The sequence below is a fragment of the Aotus nancymaae genome, unplaced genomic scaffold (genome assembly GCF_030222135.1).
Source record: "Aotus nancymaae isolate 86718 unplaced genomic scaffold, 86718_ANA_hifiasm-v0.15.2.pri h1tg000053l, whole genome shotgun sequence".
In the NCBI taxonomy this organism is placed as follows: Eukaryota; Metazoa; Chordata; class Mammalia; order Primates; family Aotidae; genus Aotus; species Aotus nancymaae.
In genome coordinates, this window is record NW_026988467.1 from 28,143,186 (window position 1) to 28,162,706 (window position 19,521).

General features: G+C 48.0%; 1 protein-coding gene across 2 annotated transcripts; it reads right to left on the minus strand.

The window, feature by feature from the left end:
• Nucleotides 1-362: 362 nt before the first annotated feature.
• Nucleotides 363-16,066, minus strand: PEF1 (penta-EF-hand domain containing 1). 2 transcript variants are annotated; one of them, XM_064363601.1, is made up of 6 exons: nucleotides 16,000-16,014; nucleotides 15,347-15,485; nucleotides 5,635-5,935; nucleotides 3,908-4,063; nucleotides 3,253-3,396; nucleotides 363-1,344 (listed from the first exon to the last, which is right to left on the minus strand). In XM_064363601.1, the coding sequence occupies exons 3-6, from the start codon at nucleotides 5,747-5,749 to the stop codon at nucleotides 1,115-1,117; spliced, it is 645 nt and encodes a 214-aa protein (XP_064219671.1). In that variant the 5' UTR covers nucleotides 5,750-5,935; nucleotides 15,347-15,485; nucleotides 16,000-16,014; the 3' UTR covers nucleotides 363-1,114. The 2 variants fall into 2 exon arrangements, with proteins under 2 accessions (XP_064219671.1, XP_012295532.1); XM_012440109.2 differs by lacking the exon at nucleotides 15,347-15,485 and having other exon boundaries at nucleotides 16,000-16,066.
• Between the last annotated feature and the right edge of the window lie 3,455 nt (nucleotides 16,067-19,521).

Sequence of the window (19,521 nt, forward strand, 5' to 3'; positions counted from 1 at the left end):
GAAAGTTATGACTTAATAAATGGAGTTTGTCTGGAAGATAAAACTGGGGCCTGAGAAAATAGAAAAGGCCAAGCTATGAAGTTTGAGGTAGCTGCTTTCAGCCCACAATGCCAGCCCTAAAACTGCTATGAAACAGCTTCCTGAATAGACCTCTAGGCCAGACTGAACTGAACCTGGCAGGCCCCCCAGCAGGCTATCCTACACTTAACTTCACTCTGGCAAATGAGAGGAGCCCCACATAGGCCATGTCCCCCCGAGCTGCTGCTTTCTGCATGGCTTGGTATATAGGATGTACTTACATAGTCACTGGAAGAATGAGTGGATGAACCTGTAGCTGAGAAATCATGGTGGAAACATGGAACCCCAGAGTTTCATCCTTTTATTGAAGCTTACAATTTCACTGGACTTTTGGCCTCAAATTTAAAAAAGTTTTGGCAGGGAGAGGTGTCTACTGTCCCCTGGAGACCGAAGTTGGGCAGAGCATGGCAGGCAAGTGAGGAGTCCCAGCTGCAGAGGGCAGTACCTTGGCCAAAGATGCCCAGGGAGATTTGTCTGAGCTCCCTGAGCAGGGACAGCCCCAGGCAGCTAGAAGTTAACACACAAGGATTTATGGGTGTGGTGGAATCCAAGCCACTGGTCCCATGGGCAAATCTCTCTCATGCTTGGTCAGATTCCACTTTGCAGAAAATGAGCTCATGTGACAGTATGGCCTGAGGGGTGGTGAGGGAACACAGGTGCTAACAGTAACAGGTCGACAAACACTCACCACTGGCACCAGGGTGGAGCTCAGCTGACTGGACACTAACTCCATTACGAGGACTGATATCTCCTGCTCCTGGTGCCAGACTGTGCCACTCAACTGCTCATGGCTATCAGGACATTCAGCTTCCATCCTCTCCTCCATCAGGCCCCTACCTGTGGCCTCAGGCCCGGTCATCACTATTTGGTGGCTATGATGCAGGACTCTCAACCCTCTTTTGGAACAGTGTTGCATCAAGCAAGGGAGAATGTTCTTCTAGAGGGGCAGGAAAGGAAGAGAGGTCCACATGCTTCTCTCACTCTAAGAAGGCAGGAAAGGTCCGTGATGCACTCCACTCTCCACAGATGGGTTGGGTCATAGCATCCGAGAAGCTGTCATGGTGACGAAGTCCTCGAAGCTGAGCCGAATGTTGCCTTGTACAGCTGTGTCCTTCTCCCGGAAGGCCTCCGTCAGCACCTGCAGCTGGGTGCACACCTGGATGAAGCGGTCAAGCTGCATGGCAGGATTGGCAGAGCGTGGGCAGTAGCGGGAGACCAGAAGCTGGGTGAACTGGGGACTCAGGTTGTAGCCCATTTGGGACAGAGCTGGAGAAGAGGGGCACACAGACCAGACACACAAAAACCTACCATGAGCACCTCCATCAATCAGCAATACTGGAGCACAGCAGTTCAGGGGACTTCGAGAAGATGGGCACAGAAGCATAAAAAGGGCAGAGATGTCCCAAGGGTCTGTCCAAGATGTCAGGTGCACAACAGGGGCCCTGTCTGGATGCTCCCCTTAACTGGAAGCCCCTCATCCCTCTTTCTTCAAATCCCCATTATTGTCTCTTCAACTGAGGCTCATGGGATTCCAGAGATGACAACAGACTACCTGCAATCATCTCTGAGCCCCCAGACCACCTTGCCTAGGGCAGACATCAGAGGCCGCACAGCAGAGGTAGGAGGACCTGCTCTGGAGTCGGTCCCTGGGCAAGTTGCTTAGCCTCACTATCCCTGTCTTATCATCTCTAAAATGGGGCTAATACTTAACTTGTAGGTTCTAGTAAGGATGAAAAAGGGTGATCATGTAAAGCACCTAGCACAGTGACTGGCACATAAAAAGCACTCAGTAAGTGCTATTTTCTTTTTTTTTATTTTTGAGACAGAGTTTCACTCTTGTTACCCAGGCTGGAGTGCAATGGCTCGATCTTGGCTCACCGCAACCTCCACCTCCTGGATTCAAGCAATTCTCCTGCCTCAGCCTTCCCAGTAGCTGGGACTACAGGCGTGCACCAATATGCCCAGCTAATTTTTGTATTTTTAGTAGAGACGGGGTTTCACCATGTTGACCAGGATGGTCTCGATCTTTTGACCTCGTGATCCACCTGCCCTAAGTGCTATTTTCATAAAGACCACTCCAAGGTCTCTTGGAGCATCCTGTCTCTCCACTGGGATGCTTCCTTGCTTCCTCTGCTCATAACTTACCAGGCCAGGCTAAAACCTCAGCTCTCAATTTGCTATGCAGGCCCTTGAGCAGGTTACCTACACTAAACCTCAAGTTTTCTCATCTGTAAAAGGGAGATAACAAGGGATTCTTCATCAAAAGGTGTGGAATTATAAATAGCACATGTGAAGAATGAATTACATAAACCTATTACAAATAGCAAGCATTCAGTAAGTATCAGTTTTGTTGTGGTTAATATCACCCCTACTAATATCTATGACAAAAGCTGGGAGAGCAGGTGATTAGTATCGGTCATTCTCCCTTCCCCTCTACTGGGGGCAGATGTGGTGCACTCACTCCTGCCCACAGACCTCCTTAGTGTAACTGAAATCCATAGCCTGGGCAAAGGATTAGACTCTCCAGGAAGTCCTTTCTTCCTCCTGGGTGGCAAGGCTCCCTCTCAGGTCCTCCCCTCAACATCTTACTAACCTGCCTGAGCCCAAGCTGTAGCCTCCAGCCTTACAGAGGCAGTTCAGAACTAGGCCTGGGGCTCTGGCCTCAGGTCATCTTCCCCAACCGCAACTTTTAAAGTGCTCAGTGTCTTTTAAAATTCAACTTTTAAAGTCGGGAAAGAAACTGCCCACTAGCAGAGGTGGCAACAGATCCATCTTTCTGAGCCCTGTTTAGGGCTCTTTCCATCCAACATGCTAGAAACAGGAGAGGAAAGAGCCACCCAAGCAACACACACTGGTCCCGTAGTCCTTAAGGTGCCAAGTTTCCATTCTTACGGCTCCCTGTGGCTGGGGCCATCTCACCCAGAATTCTGGGAGTCCAATCACCAGGGGGTGCAGCCCTGATTTTGGACTCAGATGTTTCCTTGCCCTGGATCTTGGCTTAGTGCCCCAGCTGGGTCACAGAAGGGGTAAGGGACGCAGGCCTGCACTGAGATCAGCATTCTGCAGTGCAGGCAGACATTCAGTAACAAGAGGAGAACCCCTTGTTGTACCTTAGGGTATAAAGAGAAGAGTCTAGCTCTGCCCTGCCCACTGTGCCCCGGCCATGGCCCGCACCTTGCTGCAGCTCTGTGTAGCTAATGGAGCCCGAGCGGTCCCGGTCATACTGCTGGAAGAGGTTCTTCCACTGCTGGATGAATTTCCACAGGGCTGAGAAGCCGTAGACATCGATGCGGCCTGACTTAGTCTTGTCAAACATGTCTGAAGGTGAGGAGGAAAGGAAGGGAGGAAGGCTTCAAGACTGAAGGCCAAGGGCCCCAAGCAGGCCTCACTGAGGCAGCCCTTCTCCCCGCGCTGGAGTAGGCGACTTCACAGAACCAAGGCCTAAGGCCCAGATGCTTGTACCCGAGACACCCACATCAAGCGTTGCACTGGCCTCCTCCCCTGGCCACCGTTAGCCCCACCCCATCCAGAATTGCATTTTCTCTGCAGGCTTGGCACCTGGCCCTCCCTGCTATTTCCTACCAGGAGAGGGAGTACCATTCTGCAGAAGAGGAAACGGGTTAGCCTGTAACTAGGCAGGGTCTAGGACATTAAGTAAGATCTCAGGAAAACAGCTCTCAGTCTAGAGGATCCCACCCTGGACCCAGCTTCCTCCTCGCAGTCCTCCCTGGTCAATGGATTTCTCCTCAGAATGTCTACCCGCCCACCTACTGCCCACTATCAGGTAGCTCTGCCCTGGCTTGGGCCCATGGGCAAGGCGGAGACTCACTTATCATCATGAGGCAGGTCTCATCATTGAACGAGGACCAATTGCAGTTGACCAGGGCTTGCTTCAGCTCCTTCATGGAGATATAGCCACTGTGATCGGAGTCCACTGACTGGAACCAGGAGTAAGCCTCAGGATCCACATTGGGAGGGGCACCGCCTGGAGGAAGGGGTGTGAAGGCCATCAACAGAAAGGCTGGGAAGGGCCAGCCTGGGTAACTTCCTGGCTCAGGTTTTTCCTACCCACAAAGCCTCACAAATTCACCTACCCTGCCTTTCATCAGGTTGACATTCTTACTCTGATGGAAGAGGAACTTCAGTGAAAATTCATGAGTATTTGCAGTTGACTATTCCATGAGTCCTCTGGAGTTCGTGTATAGTGTTCCAGCCACTACTCTAAATGATTTTATGTTTTTAAGGAACAGGGACCCATACCCCTGTAGCATTTCAAGAATTCTCTGGAAAAGGTGAGCTGAGAGATGGGGGAATGGGTGGTAGACAGAAGTGTAGAAGCTGGTAAGTCTATCTTAGGACATTGAGTTAACTGGCCACAATAGGGGCCCCTTCACACAAGGACAGTCATGGGCAGCTGTGGAGGATGGAGACCACTGCCTAGTACCAAAGCCCAGTAAGGACAGAGGGAAAAAAGGTGTGCCTGACTTAGGATTAGTCTGACTTCCTTGGATGGGAAAAATCCAGGCAGATTCTACCCATCTTCCTAAAACATCAGTGTCATAGGGGAGCAAGGGCCACAGCCCCGAGGCAGGAGAGTTTCTGTAACATGTTTGATCTGTGCAGTTTGTATAGAAGAGCTCAGGCTTTGGAATCAAAGTAGACCTAGATTTAAACCCTGGATCTGATCCTTACTAGCTTGTGTGACTAAATGTATAATTTTCTGAGTAATGATTTCCACATTTCTAAAACAAACCCATTTCCCCAGGATTGTTGTGATGATTAAATGAGATAACGGCAAAATAAAGTCCTTAGCAAAGAGCCTGGAAGGTGTGCATTCTGAGATATTTGCACAGAGAAACGGATATTTAAACTGAGTTTCTCCCCATGGTAGGCTATATTATCATCTCCTGGCTAATAATCTATAGCAGGAGACATAGTCTGCACACCCACAGACACTGTATCAATATGGTACAAAATGGTTTAAAAGGCCAGTTCAATAATCTCATTATTACTAGATTATTTCCTAATCTCCCCTTCCCTGTAAGAGCATTGTACATCCTCTCCCACTGCCTGGTGGCTTGCAGAGGGGCATCCATTCCCATCCTGCTGATGTCAGGCTTGATCGGGGGTGCTCTGGCCGAAAGAATGCGAGTAGACAAGACACACAGTATTTCAGAGAAGAAGCTTTAAGAGGCATTGTGCTTTCCTGCTGGCTCACCTGCTCTTTCTCTCTGCCACAAAGATAACATATCCCAAACAGGAGCTGTTCCTTCAGCATGGATGCCAGAATGAAAAGACACACAAACAGAAACTCAAGAGCCAACTAACAGCTGCTGGCATGTAAGCAAAAGCAAGTAAGTGTGAGCAAGCAATACGAATAAATGCTTGCCACAAAACTGACAGAATTCTCATTTTGAGGACACACACTGAAGCTGGAAGCAAGATGCTTAGGTGCCAGAGACCAGGCTGCCTGCCCATCCACAGGGAGGACAAGGGCTGGCCATGGATAACTCAGAACCATGTCAGACATACCCAGAGTCCAAGATCACTACTTACCCTGTCCATAAGGCCCAGGCTGCTGGGCACCGTAGGAATTTGGAGGTGGCTGACCATAGGGGCCCCCTGGAGCTGCACCGCCATATGGTCCTCCTGGAGTTCCGGAGGGGAACATCCCAGGATTGGGGTGTCCATAGGGCCCTCCACCAGCTGGTGGTCCATAAGGTCCTCCAGGGGCAGGACCCCCATAACCACCACCAGGGGGTAGCCCGCTGCCATACTGCCCTCCACTATTGGGGGGTCCAGGGTAGTAGCTACCCGGAGGGGCTCCTGGCGCTTGTCCTGCAGCTCCTGGGCAGCCCTGCAGGAAAAGCAAGATATCAGTCAGAATGACAAGGCCAGAAACTACGCAGAGTATGGCACTTTACAGCCCTAAAGCACTTCTACCACCACCCTTTCAACTGATCCTATAGATAGGAATGGAATTAAGATCTCACTTCTGAGATGGGCAAACTGAGGCTTCCAGAGGAGCAACAGGTTACCCAAAGTCACTCCGCAAATAACCTGCAGAGTCAGGGTGGAGTCCTGCTCTCCTAACTCTCCTTTCCTGGACACCAAGGGGCTCCACAAGGGCTAGGATCATGTCTGGTCTGTCACTTTATCCCCAGCTCCCAGTGTATAATGGATGCTCAGTAAATATTTCCTGAATGAATGAATAGGCAGATGAATCAAAAAGAATTCCAAATGCCCATCCTGTGGTACCCCCATCTCTATCTGCTCTATCTGCAGAACTCACAAGGCAAATGCAGTCTCTAACACACACCCCTGACCCTCATCAGTCACCAACAACATATCTATAGCATGGATTCATTCACAGCATGTCTTCCTTACCCCGTTGTAGATCCTGATGTAAAAATATTTCCCTATCCTCACTCACAACTCCGTGAGGCAGGCAGGGGAGACCCTATTCCTAAGGCAATATGATACAATGGTTTAAAAGGCCAGTTCAACAGCCAGGCATGGTGGCTCACACCTGTAATCCCAGCACTTTGGAAGGCTGAGGCGGGCAGATCGCCTGAGCCCCAGGAGTTGAAGACAAGCCTGGGCAACATGGCAAAACACCATCTCTACTAAAAAAATAAAATAAAATAAAAAATCGAGGCTGGGCACAATGGCTCACGCCTGTAATCCCAGCACTTTGGGAGGCCAAGGCAGGTGGATCATGAGGACAAGAGATCAAGACCACCCTGGCCAACATGGTGAAACCCCATCTCTACTGAAAATACAAAAAAAAAAAAAATTAGCTGGGCGTAGTGACGTGCGCCTGTAGTCCCAGCTACTAGGGAGGCTAAGGCAGAAGAATCGCTTGAACCAGGGAGGCAGAGGTTGCAGTGAGCTGAGATTTTGCCACCACTCCATCCTAGTGACAGAGCAAGATTAAAAAAAAAAAAAAAATAGCTGGGCGTGTTGGTGCATACCTATAGTCCCAGTGACTCGGGAGGCAAAGGTGGGAGGATCACCTGAGCCTGGAGGGGGGTGGAGACTTACAGTGAGCCATGATCGTACCACTGTACTCCAGCCTGGGTGATAGAGTAAGACTCAATCTCAAAAAAAAAAAAAAAAACAACAATCAGTCCAAGAGTTCAAGTTCAGGGTCTGCCACTTACTAACTGGACTGACTTAATTCTCTCTGAGCCTCAATATTTTCTGCTGTAAAATGGGAATAATAATAGTAGCTACCTCTCAGGGTGGTATGTGAATGAAATGAGGCCAGCTATGTGAAGCACTCTGACACAGGGCCTGGCACAGAGTAAGCACTCAATAAACATTAACTACTAATAATAGACTCCTACAGAGGACAAGACTCAAGTCCAGGAAAGTCACACACAGGCTGTGTGGAAGGGCTGGGACCAGAACCTGGGTCTCTTGGCTCTAAGTGCAGGGCATCTGTGCATTAGAGAATACATGGGGACATTCCCTCTTATCCATCTTCCCACACCAACGGCCAGGGATCCCTGAGGCTTGGCATGTTCCGCTCCATCTCCCTAAATGGCTAGCACAGGACCCAGCAGAGCAGAGCCCCAACACATCTGCAGACAAGCTGAGCTCAAGGGCACAGAGAGCAGCTGGGAACAGCTCTGAGGACAGAACCATCTAGACATGTTCTAAATCACCCTATAAGTGTAACAGTGGCCAACCCACTGAGGGCCTGGGCTTTCTCTTTTTATTGTGTTTGATAGCTTCTGAGACAATTACTCTCAAGGCTAATTGGAGGCATGGGGTTTTTTGGGAGAACAGGAAGCAGGCCCTGCCACCTCCCCCAATCAGCAATCCTTGGGAGCTTCTCCCTAGAAGCCATCAAAGCTGCTAGCAAGACTCCTTCACAGACAAGAACGGCTCAGGCAGATCTCAATTTAAAACTCTGCTCCCATCAGCTGAGTTCATGACTGTGGGCCTGAGGCTTCACCTCTCTGAGCCTGCTTCCTCACAAATTGAACAATCCCTTCTTCATTGGACTGTTCTGCAGATTACAAGAAATAAATGCAGCAAAATTCTGTTAGTTTAATTTTTAACTAAAGAATCAAATCTTTTGATAACCAACCTGGGCAACACAGTAAGATCCTGCCTCTACAAAAAATTTTTAAAAATCAGCTGGGCGTGGTGGTCCACCTGTAGTCCCTGCTACTCAGGAGGCTAAAGTCGGAGGATCACTTGAGCCCCAGAGTTGGAGGCTACAGTGAGCTGTGATAGTGCCACAACACTCCAGCCTGAGTAACAGAGCGAGACCCTGTCAAAAAAAAAAAAAAAAGAGAGAGAGACAGAGAGAGAAAGAAAGAATCCTTTGATAAAATAAAACTAATACAAGAAAGTTGCTCTGGCTGAAGTAAGGTGGGCTCTTCCCCAACTATATGGAACCCCCTCCCTTGCTAGATTCTGAGGGGCTCTGAAGAACCCTCATAGTGACTGAAAAGACAGTCGGAAAACGACTCACATAAGAAAAATAGTTTTTACAACAGTGCTTGGCATAAAACAAATGATCAGTAAGTCATAGCTGCTACTGTTACAACTATATTCATTACTATTATCAGCAAAGTCCTGGGCCAGGTCAATTGTGGGGAGTGGGGTATAAAGGAGAGTGAAGCAATCTGAAGGAGCTCACAGTTAACAGGACTTAATATGGAGACACTGTGTAATGTCTAACAAAACAGCATGAGGAAAATAGGTGTTTGAAATGGAGACAAAAGCCATGTGCCATAGGACTGCAAAGGAAGGAGGGGAAATCAGGGTGTGTTTCCATAAGAGTGGCGTTTGAGCTAGGACTTAAAGAATGAACAAGATTCCCAAGGGGTTGGAGAGGTGTGACAAAAGAAACATCCAGAAGACAAGTCACTTAACCTAACACCCTCATTTTACAGGTGGGGGAGGCAGCATACCCAAGTCATGCCATGGGCTGGCAGCAGAGACAAGGCTGGACTGCTCTCTTGCACCCAATGACTCCCTCTGCCTCCTGCTACAATGCTCCTTCCTTAAGCAATAGGGCTCAGGATGCTAGCATAGGATGGAAAGGGAGTGGGGACTCTGCAAAATCTGGGCACACCCAAAGAACAGGCCAGAAGTAGCTGCCCCACTATAAGCCCTGTGAGCAAAGCTATAAACTGTACCTGGCACCTAGGAGAACCCACCTAGAAAACCAGCTAGGAAACACCACCAAGCCAACAAAGCAGGTGCTGCCAGACAGGTCTTCTGCCCTTCTTGCTATCACATTCCAGAGGCCCACTGCAGTTTGGAGGCAATTAAACCCTTTCCTTTCTGTCCTGCATTAAAGACCTCCTGCGTAGTTTAGAAAGCACTCAAACACACAAACACTACTGGCAGAATCTTGCCAACAGCCTCCTAAAAGAAAAAAGGAAGATGTTAGTTGGCCTCTTTTTCAGATGAAGAAACTAAGGCACAGAGCTGTTAAATGACTTCATTCAGCACACATTTTCAGAGTGACGATATTGTACTAGGCTCTGTGGTAGGCCTGAGGTCATAACTAAATGGGGTCCTGCCTTTGAGGAGCCCACAGATAATTATGATACAATCTGATCAGTGTCATCAGAAAAATCTACTTATGTGCTATAAAGGAAACTTAGATGGAGGAATTTGTGCTGTCTGTAGAATGAATAAATGAACATGTGAAGTAGGTCACGGAAGGCTTCCTGGAGGAAGTGGCAGTGATACTGGAATTAGTCCTGGAAGGATGCATAGACATTCTCCAAAAGGCAGGCAGGGAAGGGCACTCCAGACAGGAGAAAAAAGACAAAAGCATAGACTTAAGAATGAGCATAGGCCGGGCGCGGTGGTGGCTCACGCCTGTAATCCCAGCACTTTGGGAGGCCGAGGCGGGTGGATCACGAGGTCAAGAGATCGAGACCATCCTGGTCAACACGGTGAAACCCCGTCTCTACTAAAAATACAAAAAATTAGCTGGGCATGGTGGCGCGTGCCTGTAATCCCAGCTACTCAGGAGGCTGAGGCAGGAGAATTGCCTGAACCCAGGAGGCGGAGGTTGCAGTGAGCCGAGATCGCACCATTGCACTCCAGCCTGGGTAACAAGAGCGAAACTCTGTCTCAAAAAAAAAAAAAAAAAATGAGCATAGTGCATTCAGGGAATGAGTTAAACTGCAGAGGCAAGAATGCGGTGTGAACCCAGAAAGCAGGCCCTTTATACACTCCTTGACCAAGCACCTCTCCCACTCCAGTTCAGTTAGCTGTGAGTTACCAGTGTCTCAGTAGTTTCAATCTGATCTGTCTAGCATCTCCCCCACCCAACAGTAAGTCCCCCAGGGGCAGACACTGGGCCTCGTTCATCATGGTACCCCAGGGCCCAGCACAGTGCCTGGCACCTGCAAGCCTCCGTAAATATTTAAACAAATGAACATCACTCTAAAGAGTTTGGTTTGGGCTTTATGCTGGAGAAAACAGAGCACCACAAAAGGGTTTCCAATAGGAGAGGAACGTGATCAGAGCCTTGTTTAGGTAAGCAGTGGTGGTGTAGAGGATGAGCTAGCAAGGGAGGCAGCAGCTCTGGTGCTGGGCAGGCAGGGCAGGAACCAGACGGCACACTTGGGGATGAAGAGAATGGAATGGATTCTGAAGCTATTTGAGACAGACCAGACATGACTTGGTGACTAATTAGATTAGCAAAGGGATGGAGGGGGTGTCAGCAAAGTGTTTAGAATGACTCAGGTTTCTAGCTTACACAAGATGAAGGAGGTGGAGCCAATTGAGACAGAATCCAGGCTACACAGGAAGTTTGGGGAAGATGAGTTGGTCCCTGCCTCACAGAGGGTCACCAAGTGTCACTGAGCTGTTAGCAAAGGTCTGAACCAGAAATGAAAAACGGAGTCCCTGACTCCATGTTCTTTTACACTACTCCCTGCTGCCAGCCCTTTTTAGCGTTTTTCCAAGAGTATTTCATACTGATAAACACAAGTTTGTGAAGGGGGTAAAACAGGAAGAGTTCAGTAACTGCAGCTTCTGAAGCAACACAGAAGAAAAGCTACATCTGATGCCCTGGGGGATTGGGGGCAATGAACATTTATTGAGGCTCTGCTAGGTGCTTCAAGTTCAATCAGCTCTCACTGACCCTCAGTCTTGTGAGGTAAGCACCATCATCTCCATTTTGCAGATGAGAAAATTAAGGGGCAGAAAGTTGAATAACATGCCTGAGATCATGCAGCTAGAATGGGCGAGGTGGGATTCAAGTCAGGGTCTGCATGACTCTACACTACCCCCCTTTCTGTTTTTTCACTCAATAAATGAGTGCCTAGCATGTGTCTGTGCGATGGATTGTGCTAAATGTCTTTGTCAAATATAATGAATTTCTACTGTGGACAGAGGTAGAGGGGGAAGGCTGGCTTAGGTGATCTCTCAGACCTTTCAAGCCCAGCAATCAGGGAGTCTCAAAAAAATCTCATTCTTTTTTGTCCCAGCACCTCAACCCAGTTTGAGAGCCACATTTTGGAAGATACCCAAAAGACTCTTGAGTCCAACCTCTCAGTTCATACTGGAGTCTCTGCAGCACCACCTGGAATGTCTACTTGCACTCCCGCAAGCAGTAGGGAGCTTACCTCCTCCCAGATAACCCACTCAGAAAGTCCTGTATTTTTTTTTCCAGTTCGGAGGACTCACTCTTCTACCCTCAAGACCTTTGTGAAGTTCAAAGGCATCAAAGGCTGTTCCAAGCTAAGCCCTGATGACAAACAGAGGAGGGACCATTGCAAAGACAGGTTTGCACCCCAAAACTACAAGTATCCACAGGAGGAGGTAGGAAGCCCAAACTAAGGGGTTAAACAATCACAAGACAAAAGGAATGGTTCAAGCATTCACCAGCAGAGCCACTGGAAATAGGAGAGAAGCATGCAACCAATAAACAATGAGCAAGGACTGTCCCCAGCCTTCAATTACCACCTCTGTGCTCACACTTCCAAATCTTTCTCTCCAGCTTCATCACTCCTGAGCTACAGACCCACATATCCAGCAGCCTCTTGGACCTTCCCTCCAAACCTATGCCTCCCTCTGTTCTCATCGCAGTGAATGGAGCTCCATTCCGCCTCATCATCCAAACCTAAAGCCTCAGTGCCCTCCCGGGAACCTCCTCTTTCCTATCCTCTGTCACCTCACTTAGGCACCAGATTTTCTCAACTCTACCTCCCAAGTGTTTCTCCAATCTTCTCTACTAGGTCACAGTTCTCGTTAGCCTAGATTACCTCAATAGCTTCAAAACTGGTATACATGCCTCCTGTCTCTCCTGCTTCAGTCCATTCTCACAGCACCCCAAGGTAAACGCTCCAAAGCACAAATGGGACACAACACTTCGCTGGCTCCCTCACTACTCTCAGAAAGAGAAGCATCTCAGAAAGAAGTCACACTCCCCAAAAAGGCACACAAGGCCCTTTGGGATCTGGCCCTTGCTTACCTTTCTAGTCTATTTCTTACCCCTCTCCCCCACATCACTACAACTACCCTGAACTCCTTCAAGTCCCCACAGAATGCTATACGGTCTTACTTGCTTCCTGGGCTTTGTGCAGCTATCTCTGCTGGAATCATTCCTTTCTTCACTCAGCTAATTTCTACCAGTGATTCAGTTTTTGGCTTAAATATCACCTCTTTTAAAAAGTCTTGATGCACCCCTAGCCTGAGTTAGGTATCTCACTCTCCCATGCTGTCCTAGTACCTAATACTTACTCCCATTTCATACTTATCACATTGCCTCGTCTACATAACTGCATTACTCCTCCACTTGGGAGTATTTTACGTGCCCAACACCATACCAAGCACTTTAAAATACAAAAAATTAGCTGGGCATGGTGGTGTGTGCCTGTAATCCCAGTTACTTGGGAGGCTGAGGCAGAAGAATCTCATGAACCTGGAAGGCAGAGGTTGCAGTGAGCCAAGATTGCACCACTGCACTCCAGCCTGGGTGATAGAGCAAGACTCTGTCTCAAAAAAAAAAAAAAAAAAAAAAAAAAAATTGTCTCAAAAAAAAAATTAAAAGATAGAAATAAAAAAAAAAAGGAAAAACTGAGTCTCAGACTTTTGCAACAAACTTCTGCAAGGGAGTGGCAAAGCAGGGATTTGAAGCCAAATCTCTGTGGCCTCGGAGACTAAGCTCTTAAGCACTGAAATCCCCCAACAGGCTCCCCCTACAGGACCCAAGAGTGCTTGAATTTTACCACTCCAACACCCAGTCCCAGCCTGGGTACCCTGGACTGGAAGCCGTGGAAAATTACAGGAATTTGGACTCCTAACACTAGGCTGGAATCCTCCAAAGCTATGTAGTGGGTGGAGGGGAGGCAGCACTGACTGAGATGCTTTAAACAACCCGTTTCCTTTCTTAGAACACCTGAGACCAGGAGGCGGCCAAGGGTATGGTAGGAAAAAAAGCACCATTTCTTTTTCTATTCCAGATTCTTCTCTCTGTGCTGCTTTTCAGTATTTCACTCCAAGAATAGCCCAGGCAGCATGGCATGATGAGAGCAGTAAGGCAGCAGGAGCTGCCACCAGACACTGGCATGTACCAGGCACTAGCAACGTGCCAGGCTCCCTGCATTTCAACCTCATTTTAGCCCTTTTCACGGATATTATTTCTTCTTATAAAGGTGAGAAAGGCGAGGCTCGGAGCCCTTAAGTTTGTCTAAGGGTATATAACTATTAAGTAATACAGCTAGAATTCTAGCACAGTTCTGTCTAACTTGTCATTGCTTTTAGAATGCAAACGAATTGTCCCTAATACTTATTAACATGTAGATTCCTGGGTACAGAACAGGTCTGAAGTGGGACCCAAAAGTGTGCTTTCTTAAACAAGCTCTCAGGTGATTCTAAGGCAGAAGACCAACCACTGGGAAACAAGGCACTATGAATGTTTTCTCAGCCTGTGTTCCTCAGAAATACCAGAGTCACAAAAAGTGGCCAGACATCTGAAAAGAAAGAGGGGACAGAGAGTTTCTGTGGTTAAACACGTTTAAGAAATACTGCATATTATATTCCTTTCTGGAAGATTTACAATGTATATTAGCAAATTAAAATTTTTGAGCTGGGCACAGTGGCTCAAGCCTGTAATCCTAGCACTTTGGGAGGCCGAGGCGGGTAGATCACAAGGTCAGCAGTTCGAGACCAGCCTGGCCAACACAGTGAACTCTTGTCTCTACTAAAAATAAAAAAATTAGCCGGGCATCATGGCGCATGCCTGTAGTCCTAGCTACTCAGGAGGCTGAGGCAGGAGACTCCCTTGAACCCAGGAGGCGTTCAGGGTTGTGGTGGGCCAAGATCGTGCCATGGCACTCCAGTCTGAGCAAAGGGGCAAAAACTCCATCTCAAAAAAAAAAGAATTTTGAAAATGACTTGTGGTCAACATTATTCAGCTATACTTAACAAGAGTATTTCCAAAACTTTAGTTAACTACAGACTCCTCCTATATTAACAATATCTATTAACGTCTCACAAGACTCAGCAAGTGGAAGAGTTTAGAACACAACGACTATGTTACACTTCCTCCTAACTCCAGCCCGCACTGGCCTCTCTTTCCTACCTCTCTCTAAGAATGCAATGAGAGAAGTCCTAGGCTCTGGTCATGGCCTCACCCTCACTTAGTACATATGACCTTTGAGAAGCCACTTAATCTCTTTGGGTTTGTTCCTTAGCAGTAAATGAGGGATAATAATACCTGCATGCCAATAGGGCCTTTATGATTAGAAGAATGGAGGTCCAAATACTGTGTAACCTGTACAAGACTGCACTCCCTGGAAGGGCTGTTACATCTTTTAGCATGTGACTATACTCATTTGAGCACTATGTAATATACCAACAGATCTTGTTTTCCCACTTTTGCTGCATGGGTTTCATCTTCTAAATAACTGTGTGATGGCAGGCCTCTGTGGGCTTCATTTCTTCCTCTGTAAAATGAGGGGACTATTTTGAGGACCCTCCGGGCACTGGTCTTTTAGAAGTCTAGGAAAATCAAAACGCTGAAGGGCAACACGTTACACCTTACTATATACCAAATGCTTCATAAGCCTCACCTCCTTACTCTCCACAACAGCTTTATAAGGCAGCCCCTATTATTCGGCCCTATTTTACAGGAGGAAACTTGGACTCGGAACGGCAAAATATTCAAGGGCTCACAACTATTTACGTGGTAGAGCCAAGATATGAACCTACCTCTGACTCCAAATTGCACTTAAACACCCTACTTTCACCCAACAAAGAATTCTGGCCACAGAATCACCTTGCTGTGGTATTCCTGGCTGAATCAAGACGGGCTGGGGAAGAGGCATCTGAAGACAGCCAGGGTTCTGACCATGGCCCTGCTGGCTAACTGCCTGGTGACTTCAGGTAAGTTCTGTGTCTTCTCGGGGTTCACTTTCCTAAAAGCGAAATGGAGGTGTTGAACTAAGTCAGTGGTCAAACTAGCTCACTTGTGGCGCCTGCTATAACCAGAGTTTCCTGATGACTGTGAGGCAGTGTTGGGGTGGGTCCAGAAGCCTGGAATTTTATCCGACGCCCCAAATGAGATCGATGGAACCAGAACTCTAAACGTCCGGTCATGGCTGATGCCCCCGCCCAAGGCCCCCGTGGGAGCCTTAGGAGGCTGTGGAGCCCAGGCCAGGACCAGCCTGGACCTGTGGGGTCCAGGGTCCCCAAATCTTCGCGTGAGCGACGTCAAAGGGGGCGCGACACGACCTGCTAAATGTGCGGTCCTGCATGACGTGAGCCAGGCGCGACCGACGGTCCCTTTTCTGTTCTCTACAGCGCAAGGCCTTGCTGAAGCGAACCCATCGTGAGAAGGGCGCAGAGAGAGCGGGGAGAAAGAGTCAGGGGGCGCCGGGCCTGCGCTGGGCACGGCCGCTACCTGGATTCGCGGACCCCTCACACACTCACCTGCCGGTAGGGATAGCTGGCCATGGCGATTCTGACGTCACACGCAGGCAAGGGATGGGGCTTTCCGCTCTCAAACCCGCCCCTCGCCTCGGCTTTGGGGCTGGACCCGCATCTGACTGGACTTCCCACCCTGTCAATCTTGGGCGCTGTCGGCCGACGGAAGTGACGATAGGGGGCGGTGGGAGGGTGCCTACCCGAGAGATCAGGAGCGTTGAGTGCCTGATGGAGATTCCGGAAGTTTTGGTGGCTGTACCGGCGCTAGTGTTCCTCCCTTTCCTGATCTGGAGTGGGCCTAAGCGGTGGTTAGGTTCGGATATTTAGTGAAAAGTCTGGGTGGAGTGTTGCTGTGGTAGCCATGTTGTAACCTGGCAAATGGGACGCATGATAGTGACGTAGATGTGGCGTCTCCCCCGAGTTTCCGCAAAGGAGAGCGGGGGTGGGGGGAGGAGAGGAGAGGAGGCGGCCAGGCAGTTGCCCTGACAACGGGGAAACGACCGAGTCCTCCCGGAAGGGAGAGACAATGGCGGAATTACTCCTCTAATGTCAAGACACTGGGTACCAGTTAGTAGCCTTATAGTGGGATACAGATCTGTGGTCTTTGGAGAAAAAAAATCCCAGACCGTTAGAGATGGAGGAAAATTAAATTATCTAGTGTCTCTTTCTTCATAAATGGAGAAACTGAGGTCCACAGAGGCAGTGTCTTGCCTTAGCTCACAGTAGGTGGCCTAGAACCGGGTCTATGGATGTCCAGTTCTCAACAGGGAAGTCTAGGTCAGTCCCCATCGTAGGTCAAATCCTGGTGACTGAGTGATCTCAGTACCATGTACTTGCCACTCAGTGGTTCCGTTTCTACACTTGTGTGCTTATTTGATTAATTTGTCAAGTTCTTCCATGTGGGCAAGGGTTTTGTCTGTTTTTGCTTGTCATTATAACCCCAGTACCTAGTACAGTGACTGACACGATTTTTAAAATAAAATGAATAAATGAATGTTATGAAGTGTTATCCAGTGTGGGCCCATCTATCTAACCAAGTGCACTTTCCAAAATCATGGGCAAGTGGCATCTGATCATGCATGCTCTTCATCCACGCCTACAAAATAAGGCCAAATCTCTTCATCCTGGCACTCCAGGCCCTTCAGAATGTGGCCCAGCCTTACCTTTCCAATCTTCTGCTACTCTGTATTCCTGTGCTGAGTTTCATCATTCAGCACTTCTGCTTTGGAGGGAGAATGTTTGTTTTATCACTTTCTAACTATATCACCTTAGGCAAGATTTCTTTTTTTTTTAATTTCCAACTTTTAAGACGATATATGTGCAGGAGATGTGGTTTGTGATATAGGTAAATGTGTGCCAGGGTGGTTTGTTACACAGATCATCCCATTACCTAGGTATTAAGCCCAGCATCCATTAGCTATTCTTCCTGATGTTCTCCCTCCTCCCACCTCCCCGCACCCTCCGACAGACCCTAGTGCATGTCTATGTGCTCTCCTCATTCAGCTCCCACTTGTAAGTGAGAACATGCAGTGTTTGGTTTTCTGTTTCTGTGTTAGTTTACTGAGGATAATGGCTTCCAATTCCATCCATGTCCCTGCGTAGAAAATGATCTTGTTCCTTTTTATGGCTGCATAGTATTCCATGGCATATATGTACCATATTTTACTTAGGCAAGTTATTTAACCTCTCTGAGTTTCAGTTTTCTTAGCTGACAGGAACAAATACGTAAATTTGAAAATTAGCTTATTTTACCTGCTCATACCCACAAACTTAGGTTCAAACCACTCCTTTCACCTGGACCAGCAGCCCTCCCATCTCCAGTCCTGCAAGGCTCAGTTCCAGTTCCATTCTCCACCTAACCTTCCCACATTCTCCCTAGCTCCAGAGTTAACCACTCTCTCTTGCCACTGTCCCTTTGCACTTGGTACTGTCACTGTGCCATATTCCAGCCTACCTTGTATAGGAATTTTCTTTTGATGTTTTGCCCAAAACCCATTGCTCTCCATCTCAGAGAATCCACCCAGTCTCTCAGGACAAAAACCTAAGATCATTCCTGTATGTCCTTTTTTTCTCCACACACTCCCCCACCTCTCTTATCTCCATATGCTCTAATTCAAAAATGTACACATCTGCTCTCTTCTCCCTGTTCGCACTGTCACTGTAGTCCAAGACACTATCATCCATGCCTGGATCACTACAATAGCTGATTGACCAATGTTCTGCTGTTATATGTAAATTTTCTTTTTTCTTTTCTTTCTTTTTTTTTTTTTTTCAAGAAAGAATCTCACTCTGTTGCCCAGGTTGGAGTGCAGTGGTGCAATCTCTGCTCACTGTAATCTCCACCTCCCAGACTCAAGCGATTCTCCTGCCTCAGCCTCCCGGCTATCTGGGATTACAGGCACGCACCACCATGGCCAACTAATTTTTTTGTATTTCTAGTAGAGAGGGGGTTTCACCATATTGGCCAGGCTGGTCTCGAACTCCTGATCTCAGGTGATCCACCCACCTCAGCCTCCCAAAGTGCTGGGATTACAGGCTTGAGCCACTGCTCCCAGCCTGTTATATGTAAATTTTCAGTGCCGCAAAAGAAGTGGCACTCAAATATAAATTTTCTCAGCAAGGCAATTTACTTCTATAGAAGGGTGCATCTTACAGATGGAGCAATGGCGGGCGCACACCTAAATACCTGAGTCAGGGGTTCTTATCCCTGACTCAGGTAGTCCCTACTGCTGTGTCATTGCCCTAGTGGCTAGGGTTGGACTGCAAAGTTTAAGCTAATTCCGACTGGCTATTTTAAAGAGAGCAGGGGTATGAACCAGAGTGGTGGGGTGAGCAGTTTGGCGGGAAAAACAATTATGGAACAGGTAACTAAAGGTAACTCAGGTCAGAGCAGGTGACTGGGGGTAACTCAGGTCAAAGCAGGTGACCAGGATGAGTCAGGACAGAGAAGGTGACCAGGGGAACAGATGTGAATTACTGATTAGAACTGATGGAAAAGGCTGTTTACTGAAAGTACAAGGAAGTTAAACTTTAAAATGGAGGACAAAAAACTGAACATACTGACATACTGATTATTTGAAGAGAAACTTAGAACTCATTGTATCCAATGCTGCTTTCACTCTTCTCCCCACACTCCATTTTCTCCACAGGCAGCCAGAGTGATTATCTTATTCGTCAGCTTCAACTCCCATTGGGGCTTCCCATTACTCTTATAATAAAAGCTAAACTCATCCTTATGACCTTCATGGCCAAACATACCAGCATCTCCAGCCTCACTTCTTGCTGTTGCTGTCCTCCTTGCCTCATTCCAGCCGTGCCGGCCTGGTTGTGCCATTCCTGGAATGTACAGAGCTCATTCCTGGATGTTGGCTTTGGCTGGTCTCTGCCTGCTCATTCCTGCCCCCAGGACTTTGGATTAGCTTTTCCCTCTGTCTGGGACATTCTTTCCTTGACTTTTCACTGGTTGGCTTCTTTTCCTTATCATCCAGATCTCAGTTCACGTGTCACCTGGGGTAGGGGGGCATTTCT